At 40.3% G+C, this 14798-nt stretch overlaps 1 protein-coding gene across 1 annotated transcript; it reads right to left on the bottom strand.

Annotated features, from left to right (window-relative positions):
• Positions 1-187: 187 nt before the first annotated feature.
• On the bottom strand, positions 188-6600 carry neto2b (neuropilin (NRP) and tolloid (TLL)-like 2b). The gene is made up of 12 exons (XM_070830539.1): positions 6591-6600; positions 5131-5247; positions 4800-4958; positions 3968-4216; positions 3720-3767; positions 3409-3536; positions 2731-2832; positions 2319-2445; positions 1963-2076; positions 1354-1484; positions 1173-1265; positions 188-1082 (listed from the first exon to the last, which is right to left on the bottom strand). Exons 1-12 carry the CDS (start codon positions 6598-6600, stop codon positions 633-635), a joined length of 1728 nt encoding a protein of 575 aa, XP_070686640.1. The 3' UTR covers positions 188-632.
• Positions 6601-14798: the final 8198 nt, after the last annotated feature.

Here is a 14798-nt window from a genome sequence, read left to right as displayed (position 1 = left end):
TTAGTAGATTCCTGATCACACACACCTCCGTCCTGTGAAGGAGCACCACTGACTGCTCAGATGTTTATGGTACTACTTAAATCTGGTGTAAAAACTGACTGCATCAAAGGCAAGATGAAACCTTTCCTGAACCAATTATGCAGAAATGTAGATATTTATTCTTTAATACAGGTAATAACACATCAAACAAAAACTGAGAGGTGGTTTTTCAATTGTTTAAGTGTAATCACACTTCCTCTTTCAGAGCCTAAACACTGACTGAAAACATATTTCAACATGTTTTCTATTTGCTTTACAGTAAGATGTTTCCAACAAAATACATTGATAACAAGAACAACACACAGCATTATCATGTCTTCACTTTAACACTGATCACAAATACAATAACAGCTCACTGTCAGCTGTTTCAGTGTCCAGTAGAGTCAGCAGTGCTTGAGTATGTTGAACTTCTAAGAACACCTGGAGCACTGCTTTGTAACAGACCATAGGTTTCCCACTTCTTCTTCAGAATTATTCTTATTATGAAGAAATTCAGGGTGACACATCTGCTCTGTGGAGTTAAATGACACTCTTTTGTCTCTATATTGCAGTTATTGCTGCGTTATTAACCGTGCCAGCCTTGTCTTTTCTTCTCAGAAGTCCATGGACAAGGATCTTTGCTGGGCCATTTCAAAGTTTCCTCTTCGGCTTCCTGCCCTGCGCACATACACGTCATACCTTCCATCTTCCTCCTCCACTTCGTCCTCTTCCATTACTCTATCCTGCCGCCCCAGTACTCTATCCCCCATAGTGTGATGGCCCTGCATTCGTCCTGGTTTCATACTAGGCCAGCTCTTCTTCCGCAGACTGCTGTTCAAGTCCCTGAGGGGAGGTAAGCTGCTCTGGAAGTCCCCTCTGAAAGGAGAAAGCTCCATGGATCCCCTGCCCATTCCATGTGCACCTTGACTGGTTTTAATGGAATTGACAGAAGCCTGAGAGCCACAATGGTGTTCGTGAATGCAGCGTGAGCCTAAAGATGATCTCCTGAGCGCCTGCAGGGACTGGAGCTCCTCTGATAACTCCCCAAGGTCCCCAGACATCTCCTATAATAGATAATGTCGTTACATTTCTGATTGTTTTACAAGAAAATCATCACGTGCAGCTAATAGTCAGTCAAAAATAGTCAAACTAACCTTGTCTCTGAGAGTAAAGAGTTCATAATGCGGAGGGTCAAACACCTCCTGGAATTCGCCTCGGTGGAAGAGGTTATTTTTACGTACCAACACCTTCAAATTATGATTGAACACACTTAATAAATGAGCTAATTTTACACCAATATTTTGTGCCATAATGCTAAGTAATTGTCTTAATTACCTTTTTTCGTGGCTGTTTGACTTGCACCAGGATGGAGACGATGAGGAGCAGTAGCACCACTCCCGTGGACACACAGATTATTGTCCCATGAGTCTTTGTAATCTGGTGAAAAACACTCTTGCTCTTTTTCTCTGGATGATGGATATGAAGAAAGTAACACGGAGAGATGAAATATGAGAGACATTTAGAGGTACTGAGAGTACATCAGTCATTTACTTGTTGCCACCTCCGTCTGGACAGTCTGTATCTTTGGTTGCCAGAAACAATTCAGAATCTTCACTAAAAGCCAAAGCACTGATAAACAGTCATCCCAATCAATTGAAGTTCTTAAGAGCTACTAAACAGCCATAAGGCCTTGAAGGTCTTTTAACTGCAAAGGCAGTAAAGATGATGAGATCATTATTTTCCTGCCCATCTTGTACTGTCCAACATTTCTCTGCTGTCTATAATGAACTGCTCTGTGGTATCAGGGTGAAAAATTACGTGGAAGACTTCCTCAAGGAGGCTCAATGTGACACAACGGAGCCAGACGCGGCATGCATCATATTACATAACACGACACAACTCGCTGTAATATATCACAGCGAATTTTCAAAAAAATTGGAGTACCTTTGCAGTTGCTCTCATCCCAGGGAAAGACACAGTTTTGTATGCCGTTGCACACCAGAGAAGTGTTGATGCACATGTTGCTGTGGCAAAAGAATGCGCTGCCTATACAGGGTGCTGAAACACAGACACAGATGTTTCAGTATGTGATGCAAACAGGCTGACAAAGCGACCAAAGCCATTGACAGTGAGAGGAGGTTCATCTGTTTCTTGCCATTTTTAGCCAAACGTTTGTAACAGATCTTATTAATACAAAGGAAACACAGAAAACCCTACATTTTTGTAGCATTTTGATTATAAAACACTGGTAAAAACACAAAATGGCAGAGGTTGAAAATAATCTTGGGGGAGAAACTCACGGTCTGCAAAAGAAGTGAACAGCATCCGGAAACGGCTGAGACGGCTCGTCTCATCGGCCCACATCCTCACTACCCCCACACCAGTGTCCAGCATGATGTCATTAGCTACTGTACTACAAAACTTGGCCTGCAAGAAACCACACACCATTTTCTCTTATGGTTTTGGATGTGTAGTCTCATTGATGCCAAGGTCTGTAGAACAGTTGCTACATATTTATGATTCAAATGTTCTGATTAAAGGGGCGTGTATGACAAGGAAAGAAAGACAAAGCCTGTTGTGTAGCAAAATGAGAGAGAAATTAGAGTATAAAGCAATGCAATGTGCGATAAATAAAGCGGATAAGAACAGGGGGCTCTAATTTTCACTCTGGAGCAACATACAGTATATTAGATATATTTAAAAATATATTACCTTTAGGTCCTCAATAGCATTACTGCCATCATAAACAGCCACAAAGTTCTTCTTACATTCATTTGAGTTTTCCATCTGGTATTCCAAGAATCGCAGGTAAATCTGGAATAAGCAGCGAGGAGGGATATACTTTACATTTTGATCATCTTTCATTCAGTTCAGTGTATTTTGCTTGTCTTTAAGAAGCCATGTCCGTTTGAAGGGATCACAGGGATCAAATATAAATCATTTTGAGTCAGCTTTACTGTATGTGTACTTATGTGGACTGACGGATTATCAATGTATTTGTTTCTCTTGTAGTTCAAGTGCACATATGTCAAGCTGAAGTGAATGTTTGATAATAGAAGATGTAAATTTCTAGGGTTTTTGTGATATGAAGTTGAAAGCCACATGGTTTGTCTTTTTGATTATGTAAACGAGATGGAACAGACAAATCACAGCAGATGTGGAGGGTGTGGAGCTATGCAGGATGCAAAATGCACGGTAGGCTGGAGACTCATCTTTTCAACCAGTGTACTGTTTGTCATTTTCTGGAGAAGTATTTTTTTCATATCTCTCCTCAACTCTTACTTTTAGTTTTCTCAGCACCTATATAAGCATCCTGTTAGCACAATTGTGGAAAAGGTAGAAAATTAAGCCTATTCTGCCATTGTGCATTAGATGCAGAAGAAGTCACACCCTGTTGTTTGTTGGGGCTCGTATAGTCCAGATGCAGTCCACTGCCTGTTCTGGCTTCAGTTTGTACTCCTCCTCCACCTGACTGGAACGGATCAGGCCGTCAGGCCCAGAAAGCTCAAACTGACAATCTAACCCACAGACAGTGACAAAGGGAAATAACAAAGAGGCAGATAAAAGGAAAACCATAAGAGAAAAAAGGAGATTAGACGTGACAGTTAAAAGAAACTGACACTTGCAGTTTGCATCTCATAATAATCTAAAGATGTACAAGTGAAATTTTTTGAATAGACTGAGCTGTGTGGTTGCTCTACCTGGGATGGGGTTTAAGAGTCCTCCCACGTGCAGATGAAATTCAGGGTCTTTGGGGGAAATCATAGAGACGGTTAGTGATATATCATCCTATCAGAGGCATCATCAGAGGAAGTAGATATTTGATTAGCTAATAACAGCAGAGACATTTGACTGAAACGTTACTTGAGCAAATCGGATGAACATCCAATGAGCAGAGAGAACATTGCCTTAGAGGGATCAATAAACCATTTTACTGTGTTTTATTCACCTGCAGTAAAGCTGTACTGGACCTGGAACCCAATGCCCTCCAGCTCTTCATCACTGTAGAAGCGAATCCACATGAAGCGTCCGCTGGAGAGGACGAGTCCGGGACTGGCCGAGCCACAGAAGCGATTGATGAGTGGCGAGAAGCTGAAGGGGCCGTCCCGCACCTCGATGTGGTCGAAACGACACTCAAATGATGCCTCAATGTAAAAGGTCTGATCAAACAGAAGCTCTATCCTCTGGCGGGGCAGGGCTGAGGGAAGCAGAGCGGTGCGTCACATCTATTGCCACAGAGCTGATTCAAGGGTACATTGCTACCAGAGAGTGGTGAAAAAGATTAGCTCCTTTCAGATTTTCCCCAATGTTACTGATGTTTTTAACATAGAATTACTGTAGGTCAGGCTGTTTTATGGTCTCCAGTAGCAATTATAACACAAAGTTTGGTGTGCAAGATAATGAGGGATGCACCGTGAAAAAGTTTTTCACTGCCAGCAGTTGTGTACAATGACCATAGAGGGGAGCTTTTGCATTTCTTTTAAAGTTGGTAAGACATTTTTTTGGCTTTGTTTCCAAAACAGACAGCATGTCAAAAGATTTTGAATAAGGTCGTGATAAGCAATGCTGATGTCATTATCGAAAGACAGAAACATTAACAACAACAGATTGCTTTCTTGACCATCACAAATATAATTATATATAATTATTTTGTTCCTTTGTAATTTCTATCAGAGCTCACAACATATTCTGACCTCATTTAATTTCAAAATGTGCAACATTCAGGAAAATTGGAATATGAGCTCAACTTTTTTCAGGCACAGATGGATGTTGTTGGTTACCTTCCAGTACATACAGACACTCCTTGTTGGGAGGGTACGTATTCGGGTAGTTCGGGGAGCTGAAGGAGCCTCCGTCTGTGTTTCGTACCCAGGTTCCACAGTGAGCAGAATGCTGTGGCCGCTGAGAGGGGTTAACCCCTTTTGATCCTGCGCCTCCATCTGTGTGTAAATTACAGCCGAGAGTCGTCCAGACATGTAATGATAGTTCAGTTAATGATACAATGTGAAGACAATCGACGCCCGAGAGGTAATTCTATATACAGTTGTGCAAAAAAGTCACAGCTTTTTAAGTCCCTCTATCAAAGGAGTGCAGTGAATATAGCAATCTTACCTTTAGTCTTCTGTGCCAGAGCAAATCCCTCCTCAATGAATAGGAGAAATATCCAGACTGTAAAAGAAGCCAACAGTTTGTGAGGAAGGGCACAATCAAGGAAAGTGGGAGAGAGAGCTTAGTGGGATTTGTGTGTCTGTGCTTGTTGTCTCAGCTCACTCAGCGGAATCCCTGAATATACAGTTTATATATATATATATATATAACAGCAGTTCAAAAGATTGACACAGAGGAGCAAAGGACGTGCTGCTTCCACCATCTGCTTGCTTAACTCGTCCTACTATTTTTATATCCTCCTTTTTTTTTTTTTCCTCTAAGACTTATATGTTACTCTGTGGACCATAATGCTGTGCACGGGTGTTTGAACCTTGTGCCACATTTGTGTTTATTACATAAAATATGACGAAAATAGAGCATCTAGCCCGCGGGCTCCAGGCCACTAAAATTTTTGGTTTGAGTTTTCACCAAAGTGGCATGTTGGCGTGTGGCTATGAACGTCCACTCACAAGCTGCAAGACACAAAACAGCCATTGCCATATATATATATATATATATATATATATATATATGGGACATTTGTATGGTGTGTTTGCTGTATGTGGCTGTGGCAGCTCGTGGGACCAGTTTGGGACATTTTTCCAAACATTATTAATTAGATATTCTGGCTTCTGGTGCAGAAAGTTGCAGCAGTTTTATCATTTAGTTTACTTGTTTGTAAACTGCTAACATGGTCTTTCAAATGCTTTATTCCATCTTGCCTTGCATTATGTTAAAATGAACAAAAGAATCTGAAAGCTGAAAGCTAACCCCGAGAATAACCTCAAATATGCATCTACAGCAATTTACAGATTTCAATGTACTTTCAATCAACTGAAATTTAGGAAAGTGCGGTGAAATTTAGCTTCACTGTCAATTTCTGCAGTGTCTCCAGCTGGCCGCCAAGACACTTCATGGCAGAATTAAGGGATTTTGTTCACTGACTGAATCTATTCCACTTCCACAGGGCACATATTCTATGTGTGGAGGAGGAGGATCTGAGGCAGCAGCAGCAGCAGCAGCAGCCCAAATCCTCCTGTCCAGGCACTGAGCCACCACATGCTGATGCAAGAGGCAGGAGAGATTTCCCCCTTTTGACCAAACTGGGTTTTTATTTGCTTTCTTGCAAAATGCATCTTTACTCTTAAACCAGCTGAGCAGGGTCCTCAAAGCGCTGGTGGGGAGCTGTTACTTCAGCACCAGGAACCACACCAGGAGTTACACCGGAGACATTTTCAAAACAACTGTTTTCCTGTCCTACATGTTTTGAGCAAGTTGAACCTGAAAACATCAGAAGTTTGTGAACAAATGTGTCAGGATGTCAATCTCTATATCCCCCACCTCTCGCTCTCTCTCCAAGAAAGAAAAGGAACAAATTCATCAAACGCCCTAAATCAGGCACGCATGGATTATCCCACACTCACCTCCACGCATCCTCTCTGCTGGAGTCCGTCTTCTGGGGCTTTATTTCAAACTTGACCAACAGTGTATCCCTCACATCCCTCCGCCAGTTTAAATCAATAGTCCGGATTAGCGCATGTTTGAACCACTGATTTACAAAATTCAACTTTCACCTCTTCATCCAAAATCCCACTGGTCAAGAAGAGAGGAATCTGATCAGTCATCCATTATTGAAAGAAAATAAAAACTATCAGATCAGAATTTTCCAGCGCAGGGATGCTGTCCCTGCAGTCTGTACCAGCCTGAGACTGATTTGTCCTCTCAAGTGAACGGATGATCTGTCAGCGACTGCTCGCCGTTTTGAGACTGGGCTCAATTGGCGCGAGAAGGAGGGACAGCTGACTGCGCATGTGCAGCATCACAGATGAGTAATACGAGGTATGATAATCCTCTCACAGCCGCCTGCTCGGTATAATAATGAATTACATTAGAAACTCCCATTTTTTAAAATTTTAATTAGCTGATACAGGGCACGTGTCCAGCAGGCAAATGAACACACACACACACACACACACACACACACAGACAGGCCACCTGTGCCAAAACGCTCACAGGGTATAAATCAGTCAACACATTGCAATCCTGTGCATTTCTATGCAGCAGCAGAGAGCAGGACACACTCCCTGTTATCTTTTCTCATTTTTCTTGAAGGACACACGGAGCCTAAAGCCTAAAAAAGCTGGCCAGGGCTGCAAGAAGATGAACACGGAAGCCAAGAGTTGGTGGGATGGAGATTTCCCTTTGATGTGTTGCCTTCTAACAACACAACCTGTCACCATGTCTGCTGTCAGATTTGTGTCTCTCTAGCTGACTGTGATTGCTTTCAGGGGGGAACTTTGATTTCAGAGGTAGACAGGGGGGCACAGTTAGGACACACGTTTCCTCTGTCGGGCTTTTTGTTTTTTTTCAGATAGGTAGAATAAAACACACCAGAGGGGAGTTTGTAATTTTCTTTTACCTATTGCTTGGATTTAGTTCAAATTGGCACTATATATGTGAATATCAAAATATTTTCAATGGCTACCTAACTTATACATGTTTACAAAGTGATATCAATATTCCAACGTTTGATATGTTGGCTAACTTAGGTTGTGTCTGAAGACATCCCTCACAATTTCTTTGAGAGAAAAAAAAAATCTTTCTTCTGTAACTTGGGGGGTTTGGACATTGCAAGCATTGGACAATTTTTTTTTAAAATATAACATTACTTTTAAGACTGAAAAAGTAAAAAGGGCAGGGGACATGTCCCCTGTGTCCCCCCCCCTAAATTACACCCTTGATTGCTTCAAATCAATGTAAGGTTGTTCCTAGCAGCCAAAACACTCTCACTTTGACAGATGCCATGGTGCAAATGAGTGACGTATTCTAATATCCTCCCATCTTGTGTTTCACACTCACAGTTTGATGATCAAAAGCTAGAAATTAGAAATTAGTTTTTCTAGTTTCCTCCAAACAAACTGCCATTCATCAGATGGGCCTAAGCACAACTCAAACTGCAGAAATTATAATTTCTCATATGACTGTAGATTCTTTATCACTTGCCAAAAACTAGCTTTACTGGTAGTGTTGTTATGCTGCTGAGGCTTAGTAATGTCAGTTACACAGAAATATCTATCAAAAGTTTTTATTTCACTCAAAAGGTGAAAGACGAATCAGAAAATGTAACAGACTCAAGTAAAACTGCCTAACTGCCTAAAAATGTACAGTACAGTCATTTTCTAAATGTACTTAGTTACATTGCAGCACTGTTTCCTGCCTACAAGCTGTCGTTATGGTGAGATTAGTACCTTCCTTTCAGTGTGTGTCATTTATGTTGAAAAAGTCCACCTTATTATTTGTGTTATTCTTTCTGATGACAAAGGTCTTATTTCCTTTCTTCGAATTTCTGTTGCTCTCATAAAACTTGAAAACAAATATACGTAAGACAGAGGAACAAACTTCACAAACAACCAGCAAAGCACAAAGCAACACATTTTTTCAGAAAGCCCAGGGGCCGTGTTTTCACAGTCTCCAAGGCCATCATTATTCAGTAAGGCGGGACCCATTTTTCTTCTGCAGTAACAACTTCAGGGCAAATTAATTCGGCAGGAGATGAACACTCTCACCTACACAATATATGCATGATCATAAAGTTGCATCATCTGGGCCTGTGCTTAAAAACAAAATTACTCCCCTGTGAATGACGCATGAATCATTTATTTTGTGGGGTGCGTTTGGTTTGGAGGGACTGCTGCCACATCCTGAGCTGTGTGACATTTGAACTGAAGCGAGAAAGTGCGAACGACTGGTCATCAACAAGTTTCTATGACTGCCAGCTGTTGCAGATGACCGGATGCCACATCTGTCTACTATCGTTGTTTGTTACTCTCAGTCCATCTGTCTGCCTGTCACTCATCCAGTAAACTCTCGTAAACACACATGCAAAGCGATGCACACACACACTTTTGTTTACTGCACATCAAAGATGATAAAAATCTGCATCTGTTGCCACAGCAACCAATCCGGTGTCTCGTCTGTTTCTTCTGAGGCAATAAGGAGCCTAGAAAGCAAAGGTTTTAGGGGTGGGGGGTGGGGGGGTTGACAGTTATGAGGATCAAAGTGGAACAGCAGACAAAATCTCTGCAGACTGTCTACCTGAGCTGCTGCTGCTGCTGGAGGGGAAGCTTTGAGTTACTTTAACATAAAGCCAATGGAAGTACTGTGTTTTCTTTTAAACCCCCGAGAGTTACTGTAACGCTGGGAAAGGTTTTGAGGTGTCCTTGAAGTCTTCAGTTTACCTCCACTGTGCACATTAATGTCGTCCTGAAATTCAGGACTCAGGATTCATTTTCTGTCTGTTCACACAATTCTGTCTGTGAGAACAATTTAATAAGCTGATGAAAAGTATTCTACGATTGTGTAAGTGTTTCCAAAAAAACATGACGATTTCCTCAATGTACGTAATGAAAACAAGGCTTGCAGTGTTGTTCTTTGTATGTTTTGAATGCAAATGACGCGTTAGGGAAACTATCATAAATGTGTGTGGGTGTAACATCTCATTTCACAACAATCACGAGGTAGGAATCTGGAAGAGCGAATAATTGACCTTGGGGTGAGACTGTTTAGCCAACTTTCACTCTGAGCATCATTTCTGAAGGAAAATGACTAGAAAAATGTTGTGAGTAATAAAAACAACCAGGATTTTTTCGAAAGGAATCAAATATTGGTATTTATTCTTTTTGACACAAACAGTTTGTAAATATACGTATATAACCAGCTCTACTTGGATTCTAGTGCATTTTTTTGTCTTTGAAGGAACTGAAACGCACCAGATGATGAAGAGGAGGAACAATATGGCTTATCTGAACTCAGTTTTGTTAAGATAATTAAATACTTTAATTTTTAACATGCTTTTAGGATTTGTGTTTTTTGAGATTTTTGCTCATTTGTGCCTCAGTGTATGCTTTGGTTGATGAGGCAGCTGTTTCTTTATTGTTTAATATGTGCTGTACATATGCATGTATTCACAACAAAATGTTAACAAACATATAACAGAATGCATGGCGAGCGGCATGATTGCACCAAATTAAAGCTAAAAACAATGTGTGACTGCACAGTGCCAGTTTCAATGTTTCCGTTTCATTGCCAGCTCCCAAAATCTCTCACATTGCACTGAATCGTGCAAACATTTCTCCTACAGATTAGACTCATTGTATGTAAGAAAAGAAGTCAACTGTAATATGAAGATAATCAGACATCTGTTTGTAATGTCACAACCTGTTTTGGCCAATGAAATGCCTAACCACCAAAGGGAAGGCAGACACAGAAAATAGAACCAAAGGACGATAATGAATCCTAAACTGTTCATTTAGAGGGCCAGGATTGTAATTAGCATTTTGATTGGCGTCTTACCCGGGCAAGTGATTGCTCCTGTTAGCGTGTGCTCAAGGAAATTAACATCTTTAATTTGGCAGAGTGTACGGTTGAGTGAGCCAGGTGACACTACGGCGTAAAGTCAACTTTCACACCCTCCATTCTTTCTTTTTTTCTTATATTGTGAGACACCATACACCTACACTATCTATAATGAGTGCATCTGCATGTTTTGTATTAAAAATAAAGTTTCTTTGTCTGAGAAAAGCACTGAGTTCTCAAGGAAAAGGTCATCTTTAAGGTCAGGGATTACACAGCTGGGCGGCAGACGTCTCAGGGGGTCTTTAACTATTTCCAGGCATATTACTTCCTATCTGGACTTGCTTTGAGTCTGTGTCAGTGTTGCTTGATCTGCTCGGTGCAGAAAAACACAACACATTGACGAATTTAGAAGAAAAGAACTTTTATCAGCTTCCGAGGAAAAGTCATTAAGATACTACCACCAGGCTGTGATTGGCAGGAAATCCCTGTGGATTTGGCCTATTACTGGTGATGAGCCTAGAAGTCCCGAGTTTAATAGGGTGGAACAGATTACTGCGTCCCGCTGACTTCTCATTTATCATCACATTGATTTGTTTTCCTTTTTTCTTTTGCTTTCTTTTCTTTTTTTTTTTCCTCTCACTACAGATTTTATTGCCACGGGCATTCGATAGTACAACTGTAGATTATGTCACAACTAATCACCCTCATGCATGTGGTAAATCCTACACTCAGCTGAGGAGGCAGGCGCAGGTTATATGGTGAAGTAATGAAAGCCTTTGCATTAATGTACTTGAACCATATTTACTTTTACCTCTTTTCCTTAAGGTACAGAAGAAAGTTCAGCAAAAAATTCTCTACACAAAATTTTGACATGAAATTTAATCATCCCTGTGGATGATTCCTTACATAATAGTCAGCTTAAGGTTCAAAGCCAGACTATTCCAGTAGCCCCAACCACTGAGAATAAACACAAATATCCCATTCCTGGACAGATTTAGACATATATGATACAATGCCACAAGAAAAGCTGATGCTTAACTCCATTCTTATCCCTGGCCCATATAACAACAACAGATTAGACGAAGAAAAATGACCTCAAATGTCAGCAAACCAACTATACTATAAGCCACCATGATAACCCAAAGCAAATGCATTGTAAAGAAAATGTGATTACTAAATACTAGCTCCCTATTTCACTTTAACTCTAATCCTGCATCTTTAGGTAATTTATATCGTTTCTTCTCTTCTTTTACAATCTACATAATCTTTTTATGCTCACCCCTCCTCCCATGGAGCGCAGCGTCTTTTCTATATTCTTACAAATTCACATATGGTTTGTTATTGTGTGACGTTTGCCTGATATCTTCTTAGAGTGATTCATTAGAGACAGAAGCAATCACAAGAAACCAACCACACATACACAGTTTCTCCAAATCATTAACTCCCGTTTCTTCCTCTATTCTTTTGTTCCTCTTGAGATCATACCTGAACTGCCTGCATCCTAGTGCAAATTCATACTTTGAGGGGAAGTGTTTTTGTGTTTTTCAGGAATGTAATTTGGGAATTTGTTCCTTCAAGCATTTTCCATATTATCAAAGATGTCAAATAAACTAGGAATGAAATAACAGTAAAACACACAAAAAAAAAGTCTTTGGAAAAGCACCCTATAAGTGAGAGGTGGGGATTTGTAGGATGTTGATGAGCTGTTTTTTGGGTGCATTGCTCACCAGCAAAACTTTTGTTTGGCAGTCTGAAATATACAAGACTCTCCAACTATCAGGACTCTCTAACTATCAGGTCAGATCCACTGGATGATCTTTGCTCTGCACCACTGTGCATTTCCTGTTGTCATTAAAACAAATATTCCTCCACAAAAGGCTCCTCTTTAATGCTCACATTTTCTGTCAGAGTCGCTTCTCTGTTACCAACTGATGTACCGATGCACTGGTAATTCAGCCCATAACCAATTTAAACCTGCCTTTACAATTACCCAAATAAAAAAAACAAATTTGTGTATCAACAAAGATGTTACCACGTGTAAGCAGCCACTTGGCTCACATGACAGAAACATGATGTACAGCAAATTCTAACCATGCAAACAGCTACAGTTTGAGCATCAGTGAACAGGAAAACGCACAGAAACACGAAATGTGTGCTGGCAGTTGTCTTTGAACAGGGTTTCATACTGGGAATTATCGTCTCCTCTATGTTTTTCAGCAATCAAAGCCAAGAGGGAGCTAAAGAGCCTCTCAAAGGTAAAAATGACTTCCTTTTTACCTCAGGTGTCAGACTGTGTGTGTCTGAACTCAGACGTTTGAAGATGTTGGTCTTTCCTTCACGTGTTACTACTCAAGAAAGAGAGAAAGCTAAAGTCGGTAAAAATAATGCACATGTGCGCTCATGTAAACGTGCACACACATGAAATAATATGATCCTGGGTAGCATTTTTTGTGTTTCTCCCAGCAGATAACTTCACTCCCTTCGTGACCACTGGAATATCTTCATTCAATTCAAACATTCTGCTCTTCCTAAATCTCACTCTCTCTTACACCATATGGCCAATCGCAACGAGCGTTTCTCGGACAGATGGCCAATGGTAGTGACCCTTACTCAAAGCAGGGTTAAGCCTTGGAAGACAACTAGAAGATTAGTCTGGTTCTCACCAATTAGGGCCCTCGGAGGAAGAAGAACATGTGAAGATGAGGCTGTGGGTAGAACGAGAGGAGATACTGATTTGATTAGGTGAAAATGACTCACTCAGCTTTCCTGATTAAGTCATTTATGTCCAATCTTTTCAACACAATAGCTTCTTATTTTTTATCTTATTTTAACAGAAATCTGCAGTATTTAAAATGCATGCATAATGTAAATATGGATCGGCGTGGATTTCAATTCTTGATATTAAACAAAATTAGGCTCATTATAATATTCATTGTAAATGAAAAAATCTTGACATCAACATCAAACCGATGCTTCGCAAAACCACAGTGCTGATGTTTACATGTCAGTAGGTTTAGCAGACATTTTGGCCATGTTCGACCCACAAATTCAGCAGCAAGTAAAGCAGTGACAAGCTTTACTCCATTAGCAAGCAGAAATCTTCTTAGCACGGCCTGATCTGTGGATGTGGCAGCAAGCCTGGGGGAGGATGAGTTCAATGCCACTTTAGCTTCTTCAAAGATTTTTTAATATTTAAATCTTTTTTTAATATAATACATTTGATTATTTTACCACTGGTAATAAGCTAATGATGAGTTCCATATTTCTTTCATTTAGCCTTCTAGTTACAAACAAACGATTGTTGTAATTAAAATGGATGTGAAGCAGCTTAGCAGGAGAATTGTCTGGGCTGTGTGTTTCACTGGAAACCAGTTCATTCTTATCTAATAATTAACTATTTGAGCTCGGCGGAATTTCTCCTTTTCCGGTAATAGAGTTTTTTTTTTTTTTCAAGTGCCTCCATTTATATCTGCTGTAACCAATCATAAAATGGTGGAATATTTTGGGGTTTTTTTTGTTATTATTTGATACCAGTTCAGCCTGCTGATTACTTGTCATTCCTAAAATGCACTAAACTTGAGAGCTTTAGGGACATTGTGAGTGCATCTGGCTGTTAACATGCCCTTTGCCTTGACATTTTTCCCTCCCTTTTCCCTACTTTTAATTTAGTCAAATATACAAAGCTGGTCTTTGCAATCAAGGCCTAAGCACTTGTAGGAAGGGGCTTTAGAGACATAATTAAAAGGCCTGAGTGAGAGACTGCAGCTTTGGGTACAAAGTGGCAGAAAGTGGAAGTCTGATACAAGGCTGTTTTGAACATCAGAGATTGAAAGAGGGCGATAAAAGGACAGAGAGGAGGGGAGAAAAGAAGGAAAAGTTAGGAAAAAATGTGACTGGACTAGCAGTCAGCCAGAATACAGCACGCAGGGCTGGAAGCCATCGGGGTGTCCACACATACCCAGAGTGCATCTCAAAAATAAATAAATAAAGAAAGAAAGCAAATTCTTATTATCTCACCACATCTTGAGAGAGTTTTAAATAATAAATAATACAAAAAGTATTGCTGATGATGATGATACAGATTTTAGTGTCATTTGTAAAGGAAATGTTGCTTTATGATACTGGCATGAATTTATGTGAGGGGTAAGCAAGAAATAATATATATGATAATGTTCTCAACCATTCACAACCATGCAGGGACAGCAAATGTGGATGAGCTGAGACAACAGAGTGAGAGATGTGAATTTGGATGATCAGACTCTGCAGCACAGTTGTAA

Source organism: Pempheris klunzingeri, chromosome 5, assembly GCF_042242105.1.
Source record: "Pempheris klunzingeri isolate RE-2024b chromosome 5, fPemKlu1.hap1, whole genome shotgun sequence".
NCBI classification, from domain to species: Eukaryota; Metazoa; Chordata; class Actinopteri; order Acropomatiformes; family Pempheridae; genus Pempheris; species Pempheris klunzingeri.
This window is presented reverse-complemented; position numbering and strand designations above follow the sequence as displayed.

Bases quoted from the DNA above. Each gene is read 5' to 3' on its own strand.
- neto2b (XM_070830539.1), bottom strand. The intron at 4,959-5,130 runs GTAAGATTGCTA...ATTTACACACAG, and splicing joins TCTGGCACAGAAGACTAAAG to ATGGAGGCGCAGGATCAAAA. The intron at 1,485-1,962 runs GTACTCCAATTT...TCCATCATCCAG, and splicing joins GGATGAGAGCAACTGCAAAG to AGAAAAAGAGCAAGAGTGTT.